This window comes from Gymnoscopelus braueri (assembly GCF_963280865.1).
Source record: "Gymnoscopelus braueri genome assembly, chromosome: 1".
NCBI classification, from domain to species: Eukaryota; Metazoa; Chordata; class Actinopteri; order Myctophiformes; family Myctophidae; genus Gymnoscopelus; species Gymnoscopelus braueri.
Window position 1 is genome coordinate 1109444 of NC_137603.1, and position 11446 is coordinate 1120889.

The window sequence follows — 11446 nt, forward strand, 5'->3', positions numbered from 1 at the left end:
TATGACACATGTACACACTCACACATAGACACACATGTATTATATGACACATGTACACACTCACACATAGACACACATGTATTATATGACACACTCAGACACACATGTATTATATGACACATGTACACACTCACACATAGACACACATGTATTATATGACACATGTACACACTCACACATAGACACACATGTATTATATGACACATGTACACACTCACACATAGACACACATGTATTATATGACACATGTACACACTCACTCACTCACACACACACACACACACACACACACACACACACACACACACACACACACACACACACACACACACACACACACACACACACACACACACACACACACACACACACACACACACACACACACACACACACACATGTATTATATGAAACATGTACACACTCACACACACACACATGTATTATATGACACACTCAAACACACATGTATTATATGACACATGTACACACTCAAACACACATCTATGATATGACACATGTACACACTCACACACACATGTATTATATGAAACATGTACACACACAAACACACATGTATTATATGACACACTCAAACACACATGTATTATATGACACATGTACACACTCAAACACACATCTATTATATGACACATGTACACACTCACACACACATGTATTATATGAAACATGTACACACACAAACACACATGTATTATATGACACACTCAAACACACATGTATTATATGACACATGTACACACTCAAACACACATCTATTATATGACACATGTACACACTCACACACACATGTATTATATGAAACATGTACACACACAAACACACATGTATTATATGACACACTCAAACACACATGTATTATATGACACATGTACACACTCAAACACACATGTATTATATGACACATGTACACACTCAAACACACATGTATTATATGACACATGTACACACTCACACACACATGTATTTTATGACACACTCAGACACACATGTTGTTAGGTTTTATGCTATTTTTTATATAGTTTTAGAATTATATTTCACCTGTTTACAGGTCGGGGTGATATATAGTTTATTTATAGGTAAATAAGTCTCCCTAGTGGTTGTCAGGAGTTATTACATTTTATCTTTATTATTTCTCTGTTTTATAAGTTTACAATATTTTCTTGCGGTTATGGGACGGGAGAGTATTTTGTATATTATAAAGGGATTTAGAGGTGATTTGTTGATTAGTAATGTGTTCATGTTTCGGCGGGGTTTTAGAGGTAGAACAGTAAGCCGCCCTTGGGAGGGAATATTTTAATAAGACTCTGGAAGTACGTCACCAGTCCTTTATGCGCAGGCGCGTCTGTTGCGTCCCTCAGTGCGTTGTTGCAGTTTAAGAAGCCGGACGGATCATTGGTGAGCAGAGACGTTAATGTGTATAAATGTGTATAATTGTGATAGAGTACTTTTATTATGTTCATATGTGTGGGTTATACGGTCTGTAATGTGTTCTGTTATTGATGATTGTGTTTGTTTGTTTGCTTCTGCTTCTTTACAGTAAAATAACCTGCTATTGCTACCATCACCATTGCTTGCTGCTAGCTAGCTAACCCAGGCTATATACTAACGCCTCGTGTGTGGAATACACGGGCTGGTCATAGAATATACTGTGCACAGTTTAGGTAGAAGTGTGTTTGTATTTGTATGAGTGTGTTTAGTAAATAAATGACAAAAAGACAAGGTTGTTATTTATTGGGTTTTTTGTAGTATGGTTGGGTTTATACAGGTTAATGTAGTTAATCTTGTATATCCGTACACATGTATTATATGACACATGTACACACTCAGACACGCATGTATTATATGACACATGTACACACTCAGACACACATGTATTATATGACACATGTACACACTCAGACACACATGTATTATATGACACATGTACACACTCAGACACACATGTATTATATGACACATGTACACACACATGTATTATATGACACATGTACACACTCAGACACAGATGTATTATATGACACACTCAGACACACATGTATTATATGACACACTCAGACACACATGTATTATATGACACACTCAGACACACATGTATTATATATAACACATGTACACACTCAGACACACATGTATTATATATAACACATGTACACACTCACACACACATGTATTATATGACACATGTACACACTCAGACACACATGTATTATTTGCAATGTTGGGTAACGTTACTTTTAACACATTGCGTGCCAGTCGCGTAGTTCTACGCGAAGTGGCCTTTTTTTTTCTCTCGTAGTGACACATTTCATTGTAGCACACCGGAAACGGAAATTCATGTAAATCTAAGATTTTCGTTCGCATCCGCTGCCGCTCTAAAGCTTCCGCTAATCCGCCATTATCTCCGGTGTTGTTTTTCTCCGCGCTGAACGCCGTTTAATAGAAACTGCGACTACTGCGAAATGGACGATGGCCGATTGAAAATGTCTTCTCTGGGCCACTCACACAGCTACCCTGTGTGTCTACAAACAGTTGAACGCGCGATCTTAAGGTATTTAGCGAGGTCTGTGGCGAGGTGAAAAAAACAAAAAACAACAATAAATCGCTGGCACTGGTGAGTACATTATGATACTAAACTCTGGCGTGGAATGTGTTAAAAGTAACTTGTTACGTTACAGGATTACAGCCATTAAAAAGTATTCCATTACGTTACAGGATTACCTTCTGAGAAAAGTAACTTGTTACGTTACAGGATTACAGCCATTAAAAAGTATTCTATTACGTTACAGGATTACCTTCTGAGAAAAGTAACTTGTTAGAATATTTTTGCATTACCGACGATTAGAACCCACCTGTGAGGAAAATAGTGTGAATACTTCCACGACCGTAGCCTACTAAAGGACAACCTCTCTGTCTTCTCTAAGTTTCTGCCATGTTGCACACGTGTGACAAATTAATGTAAACAAGACCAGTAATACCGACAGCCAGAAGTGGAGACCTATTGAATAGAATAATTACACAATCACCACAGACTGCAAGGCATTGGTCACCGATTTTCGTGTAACATTCATGCAAGTCTCCATTGACAGAGACAAGCTTGTTCATTATCAGGAAACAGCACAAATGTGTCGGATGGATTTTTATTTCCTTTGTGGCAACAGAAAGAACAAATATAGGTCTTAAATGTAACAAAGTAACGCCATTATTTTGGAAATAGTAACTAAGTAATCGAGTAGCCTACTCTAATAGCAAAACTAACAGGATAGGTTACTCTGTTACCCAAAAAAGTATTCTGTTACAGTAACAGCCTTACTTGTAACGCTGTTACCCCCAACACTGATTATAGGACACGTGTACACACTCACACATAGACACACATGTATTATATGACACATGTACACACTCACACATAGTACACACTCACACATAGACACCGTGGTGGCTCTGGCTCTGTGTAGCACACATTGGACCACTATGGAAACAAGGGCTATTTGTGTTATCCTTTTAACAAAGCTTTTTGACTGTACTACCGTACTGTGAACAAACTTGTTCTTCAAGACATACTTCTGGTCTCCTAAAGAGACTTTTAATGTAACGGCCAAACCACACCTATGCATAATGTAACAGTGTTTAAGTCTGGTGTCGGAAGATAGAAACTTGGCCATGTAGCAATTATGAGTTGCTACACGCCATGCTAAACCCCGAAATAGTAGGTAGCGCGACATGGGCGCAAAATAGGGCCCTATGTGTTACAGCACTACTTTTGGTGTCCCCTCAGGAATTGCTCATAATAAAATTATTATTATTGCCATTGTTCCCTCAAAGTTGATATCACATTCTTGCCCCTGCATTTGTAACCCCACCCAACACATACAGTACAGGTCATCGCCACAAAAATGAACCACCAGCTTCAGAATCTTCATATACTTTTCTATCATTCACCTAAAGGTCAGTGCTAAATTTGTTTTGTAAATATGAGAAGAAGGCATCCATATCAACTCTGAACTGTAGGTTCTCAATTACTATATCACATGACTTCCCAAAGTTGTTTACATTACTTGAGCTGATAGCATAAAAACCTGTCTTTAATACTCATCCAGTTAAGCCAAAAACGGAATCAAGTTAAAATGATCTAGTTTTGAAACAAATGGTCCCGTTCCATGTAATACAATGTATTATCGTTGTTGTTGTTTTTATGCACATGTAGTGTATTGTCTACATGGTTGAACTGATAACCAAAATAGAAAATTGCAAAGTGAAGTGAGATATCACAAACACAATGTTATTTTATGTTTAAATTATTATTTTTTATCACAAATTCAACATTTCTGTTCAAATCAAGTTGTCACTAAACCATTTCTAGGACTTGAAGGCCCCGTAGTGGCCTGAACATCTAGTTCAAATACAAATCAACATGTATTGAACTCTGTTGTGTCCACTGGCAAGACATCTTTTATTCTATAAGGTGTACTTTAGTGCTGTCAGAACGAATTTAGCGATTCGTAAGTAATTTGAATGTGAATTTATCTTATTTCATTTGAATGCTTAAATATCCATTCCAATGTAGTTTTTTTTTAAATATATATCTTTTAATTTGATTTAAAACAAATCTGACCTACAAACAATAAAGTTTGAGTGCATGCACTGCACACAGAAAGGTTCTATGACATTCATTTTCCCTTTTTTTTATTTTTTATGTTTTTTGGGGGGTTTTATGACCTCAATTACACCCCAAAAATCTGAACTTTAAACATTCAGTGGATTTTCTGTGGTCTGGGGTTTTCTGAATAATTAGGCTGAAAAGTAATCTGAGCTTGGCCCTTGGGCAGTGAAGTCACAGCCCATTAATCCCGCCCACTCTCCTCCTCGCCCCTCCCCTCCCCTATCCTTTCCTTTGGGGGGGGCGGAGCAGAGGCGATGATTGACAGGCAAAATCCCTCAACAGCAACACCCGCAGGCAAAGATTTATTTTTTCATTGCAGTTGAAAAGGCTTTAGAAATGTGAGAGAAAAACACCTGCCATGGATCAATGGAGTGGAATTTTTTGTTAAAACTTTTTATACACGTTTGAAGGACCATGACAAAGACTTTTAATGTGTGGTAAAACTGAACGTCATGAAACCTTTAAGAACGTCATCACTGCCATACCACCCAATTGTGTCTCGGCCGCGCGCCTGTGTGTGTGTGTGTGTGTGTGTGTGTGTGTGTGTGTGTGTGTGTGTGTGTGTGTGTGTGTCTGTCTGTGTCTGTGTCTGTGTGTGTGTGTGTGTGTGTGTGTGTGTCTGGTCACGCTGAGACACACCACGTTGGTTCAGCACAGAGGCAGAAAAGACTCCTCCCTCCCTTTAGCCCCATAAACTTCACTTGAAAGTTACGTTTAGGAAACTTTAATAATTATGACAACTGCGTAAGTCTTTATGTTACATTGTCTGTCTGTAATGTAGAGGAGCTTCTCTGCCTCTCTCTGTCGCACAGCACAGCCATCCCCTCAACATGCAGTGCAGTTGAGCTGTAGCTCCACCTCAGCTGATCTGCAAGCCCACAGCGCGTCACTGATGCAACGCGGAGTGGGCTTGTAGGTCAGCTGTGGTCCCTGTGTGACACCGTAGCAAAAACAGGCACAAGGCAGGAACGCACAGACATAAAGCGGAGATTTTTTTCAAAGAACTGCAATGGGTCACAAACGAGAGAGGAAGCGATACCCAGCATTTTACATGAAAACAACGTCGCTACAACGTGAACTTGTGGCTATCAGCGCAGACAGCGCTTGGGACGGTGGATGGAGAGCCTGTTCTCGTTAGCAAACGAAGGCTGCGGTCAGAACGGATGGATCTTGCTCTGATAGTACAGTAGCTATGTGACTTTTCAGCCGTTGCCCGCATACCCCTGGTAGCCCTGGAGTAAAAAAATTACACTTTCGCTACTCACTTTCGCTACTCATCAAAACAAAGACCGTTTTAAGACTATTTTCTTACTATGAAAGACTATTTTCCTTAGTGGGTGGGAACACTCTGAGCCCCCCTAGGTCCATCTAAAATACACTTTTTGTCCAGAAAAGAAAGTATTCCAGCGGATAGATTTTTTTTAGTTACTCCACTGCACCCCCTACAGATCTGGTCAATGGATTTTTGAGTGGTGCTAACCTCTCCTACATTTGACAGATGCAGTTGATTGCAACCAGTTACACTAATTCAACACAAGCAGGAGCCACTTAAAGACATGCACACACAAACACGCTGGCTCAGCACATGTGCGTGCGAAGTGCGCATGTGTGCACGCACACACGCACACGCACACACTCTCACACACACACACACACACACACACACACACACACACACACACACACACACACACACACACACACACACACACACACACACACACGCTTAAAATGTGGACCTGGGAGGCACACTGTGGCTCCGATCGGCACCAAACTTGTCAGGGATCAGCCATCACAATAACCACACCAGGGACCAAGTGTGGCACCCAGGGGGACAGCCAGAACAATTGCCACGCCCCCTCTGTGTTCCTATTGGCTGGCCTTTAAACAGCCATAAAACCACTTTCCCAGTATGGTAAACTTCCGAAACTTGCTAGGAGCATTTAGATGGTCAATAGGGACAGGATGTAATTGCTTAAGCCCTGCCCCCTCTGTGTTCCTATTGGCTGGGCATTAAACAGCCATAACTCCAGTTCCCAGCATGGTAAACTTCCGAAACTTGCTAGGTGCACTTAGACAGCCAATATGGACATGCTGTAATTGCTTAAGCCCCACCCCCTTTGTGTTCCTATTGGCTGGCCTTTAAACAGTGATAAAACCACTTTCCCAGCATGGTAAACTTCGGAAACTTGCTAGGAGCACTTCGACGGCCAATAGGGACATGGTGTAATTGCTTGAGCCCCGCCCCCTCTGTGTTCCTATTGGCTGGGCATTAAACAGCCATAACTCCAGTTCCCAACATGCTGAACTTCCGAAACTTGCTAGGTGCTCTTAGATGGCCAATAGGGACAGCCTGTAAGCCAGCGGTAATAAGTTGTAGCCTAATATTACTCTCCTCTTATCAAAAACTTGAATATGAACCTAAATAAAGGCCATAACCCTTAACTAATATAGTTGGTTTCACTATTTTCCTTAGCCTGTTATTATAGCATTTATATGTGTGCATGCAGGTGTTTATTATTGCAAAAATATCTCTCACAAACCATTTCAGCATGGAATGACTTCACAAATCTACTCACTTGAGAGTAGCCAGTCCAACAGAGAGCAGCTGCTCTCCTCCCGAGTCTCCTGGTCGATTGAAGCTCAGGTCGAGCTCTTTCAGATGGGAGAGGTTGGAACGCAGAGCTGAGGCCAGACAAGAAAAGCCTTCCTCTGAGACCAGACAGTGTGACAACCTGCAGAGAAACAAAATGTTTTAACAAATTGCTTCTGATATTCACGTAGAAATCCACACAGAGAGAAAACACATTATTCACCTCAGAATCTCCAATGTGCAGTGTGGACTCTTCAGTCCAACAGAGAGCTGATTCACTCCTGCATTCTGTATCTCATTGGAACTGAGATCCAACTCTGTCAGACTACATGAGTTGGAACTGAAAAGTGATGATAATTCCTTACAGCATTTCTCCGTGAGGTTAGTTTGTCTCAACCTGAATAAATAGATAGATAGATAGATAGATAGATAGATAGATAGATAGGTAGATAGATAGATAGATAGATAGATAGATAGATAGATAGATAGATAGATAGATAGATAGATAGATAGATAGATAGAAAAGTTAAACCCCCTCCAAAACTCATGGCCATGGATTAATAATCACAAATCTGAATACTCACTCACAAATACACAAATTGAAAACCTACAATTCAACCTATAGCAGTGTTAGCCCTATCCACTAGCATCAATTCACTTACTGTTACATGTTTGTACACTATGCCAGCTGTACGCGGTAAAATCTGTGTTCCATTGTGATCAGGTTAACATTACAATATTATTCCCTTGCTTTTGTTTGTTATGTCAAGCCCAAAGAAAAAACATATCGACCACCAAATCGTGTTAAAATGTGTGCATTACTGTGTTTTTCTTCTATTATGGTTAAGGGTGACAGAGCAAGGAAGGGCGGGATTCTCAGAGACTATTAAAGACAGAGAGCGAGCACTGGAGAGAAAGAGAGGAATTCTACATTATTTGTTATCTTTATACACACCGAAAGAGTGAATCACCATTCAAAGGCGTTTTTCTCTCGTGTTTTCAAATGCTATTATATTAGAATGATTGAGTAATTATGGGGGGTGGGGGCAGCTAAGTTATGTATCCAGAAATGAAACAGAAGTTTAACACAGAAACAGAACTGAAAATCATCACATTTCTATAGTTATAACATAATGGAAATGTGTTATAACATCAGCATGAACTGATCTAACCTGAGGATCTTCAGTCTGCATTGTTGACTCTCAAGTCCAGGAAGGAGCAGCGATACCCCTGAATCGGTCAAGTCATTATGACTCAAGTCGAGTTCAAGAAGACTTGAGTTGGAACAGAGAACTGAGGCCAGATTTTCACAGCAACTCTCTGAGAGGCCACAGTTATTCAGCCTGAATGGAGAGAAACACATATGAACATATTGTCTTATGTAAGTATCTTTGTCGTCTGTGCTCTGATAACTGTGTTCATGAAACTGGATCATAAATAAATCATATTCTCATACATACTGTACTGTCACCAGCTATGCACCTGGTCACTGGATAATGCATAATAGATCCTATTAGATCTGTTAGTCTTTCATGCCTATTTAGTTTCCATCTGTGTTGAAAAGGATTGTTTCACCTGTTTATCCTGGCCTGTTTAATTTCCTCTTTTTGTTCAGTGCATTGCTTAGTCTTTGTGTTAACACTCTGACTCTGACTCTGGTTTTATCTATAGTTACCTCTTGCATTTTGGACTTCTACTTGTCTTTTTTGGATTAATAACCTGTGCCTCTGAACCAGAGCCAGTTTACCCATTTATGAACCTTTACAACTGAGCCTGATCTGTTGCCTGTGTACTGGACTATGTCTGTTAATAAAGCCCTTTTGAACTGTTAAACTTATTGTCTTCTCTGAAATCAGGTTTGCTTATTCTGCCAATCATATTTCCAATGAAAAGAGAACACAGGTTGGACACAGTCAGCTTTTAAATGATGTGCCGAATGTTGAAATCTGAAAATAGTTCAGAATCAACTTTATTGTCTCAACACAGGTTTACAGGTGTAAAACAGTGGGTGAAATTTGTTTTTGTGCAAGTTTTACATCGTCTTTATTTCCATAAGAGAAAGGGAAGAATAAATAGGGGGGGGCAAGGGGGAAGAAAGATCAATAAAAACAATTTAAAAACAAACACATTATCTACATATTTAGACCTATAAGGTAAGTTAACCTGAGGTAAGATATAAGGTGACGTAAGTACCTGAGGTAAGATATAACGCTATGGATGTTAGTTAAGGTAAAGAGAAAAAACTGAAATGTTGTACATGGGATTACGGTCCAAAGTGTCCGCGTGTGTCGACCACATAGTCCACATAAGGTAACTGACACTGGAATAATCCGCAGGTAGGTCTGAAATTTGCAACAAATAATTTTTGGAGGTCACTCTTCGATTTAAGAAACTGGGCCACTCGTAAATCAAATATGATGGCCATTTATTTTAAGATGGCCACCAAAATTAGACTGATTTTGCTTTTCAACATATCTTTGCCAATTATTTTGTGAGGTCAATGTTCTTTTTTTTTTTACATTTTCAAACAGGAGTTACCATTTATAACCATCAAAATTAAAACATTTAAACAACATGCCATACAACTGTGCTCACAGGCAAACTCAGGGATTAAAGAAAAAAACCCTCATGTATTACATTTTTCCCCATCTGGTTCTGTTTTCTGTGTCTTCCTCTGTGACTCCTGCATGTCCTCTCTCACCGCATCCTTAAACCTCCTCTTTGGCCTTCCTCTTCGCCTCTTACCTGGTAGCTACATCTTCAGCATCCTTCTCTCAATGTACCCTTCATCGCTCCTTTTCACATGTCGAAACCATCTTAACCTCACCTCTCTTGCTTTATCCCCAAACCTTCTAACCTGGGCTGATCCTCTATTTTAGTCATTTCTGATGTCCTTCCTCTTCACTTTTAATGAGAATCATAGCATCCTCAATTCTGCCACCTCCAGCTGCGCCGCCTGTCTTTTCCTCAGTGCCACCGTTTCCAAGCCGTACAGCATGGCTGGTCTCATTACCGTTTAATACATCTTTCCTCTCACTGGTGCCCTTCTGTCACAAATAGCTTCTGACACCTTCCTCCATCCGTTCTCTCAAAGTACTCCTTCCATTTTCTCAACACACTGTCCCTGCTTGCTAGAACATTTCCATCTCTATCCTTTATCACCTTAACCTGTTGCACATCCTTCCCATCCCTTTAACTCTGTCTAGCCAATCGGTGCAGATCCTTTGCTCCATTCTTGGTGTCCAACTTCTCATCCTCTTTACCTAGCCCTCGCCATGCTTCTCTTCGCCTTGCTCATAATGCTCATGTTTATCACTCTGTCTGACCATCTCTTCAACTCAACCTGTTGGTATACTCTTCCTTTAGGATTATATCTACCCCATTCCTCCTCTCAACCACCACATGGTAGAACAGTTAAACCCTCTCCACAACTCATGGCCATGGATTAATAATCTATCTAGACGGGAGACCTGGTCTACAACAAGGTAGCTAAATAATGGTGAAATGTTTCCTAACATAAATATAAATATAGATATATTGATTTGACATATTGGATTTTTGAAAGAACCCCCCCCCCCCCCCAAAAAAAAAAAACCTTCATAGCCTCTGCAATGAGCTGAAAAGGTGGGCTTGGACGATTTTCTGGAGTGGTTGTGGTGCAATTTTTTTTTTCTTGCAATGGATTCAGAATCATGAAAAACCCATAGTTTGTCCCTTCATATGCTACTTAAAGCAGCACACATGATTTGAATCAAATATTTAGGAAAAGTCATGAAAGGGGAACTTCCTCAGAGCTTCATGAGAGAAGATAATCCACTTTAAATTCTCCAAATCGGTCAGATTGATGGGTTAGTCAGGCGAGTGTTAAACAATTTCTAGTTTGCTTACTTGTCCACCGAGACACAAATCCTATGGAATAGCACCAATGATCATCAGAATCATGAAAACATTCTATATGAACATATTGAATTCAGTGGCATCATAGATAATACCCTCTCTGAGTGGTCTTCTGTGCACACAGTGACCATAGACTGGATCACAACCAACACAACAGCAGGCAGACAGACAGACAGACAGACAGACAGACAGACAGACAGACAGACAGACAGACAGAGTTCTCCCACCTCAAAGATCCTGAATTTGCAGACAATCTCACTCTATTTTCAACC

At 40.1% G+C, this 11446-nt stretch overlaps 1 protein-coding gene across 2 annotated transcripts in view; it reads right to left on the reverse strand.

The window, feature by feature from the left end:
- Positions 1–11446, reverse strand: part of LOC308083014 (uncharacterized protein) — a 78555-nt gene that overhangs the window by 20465 nt on the left and 46644 nt on the right. For both annotated transcript variants that reach the window (XM_080425109.1, XM_080425108.1), the window contains 3 exons: positions 8450–8620; positions 7501–7674; positions 7264–7419 (listed from right to left, as the gene is read on the reverse strand). In XM_080425109.1, coding sequence (XP_080281235.1) covers positions 7264–7419; positions 7501–7674; positions 8450–8620 — 501 coding nt within the window. The remainder of the gene's footprint in view (positions 1–7263; positions 7420–7500; positions 7675–8449; positions 8621–11446) is intronic.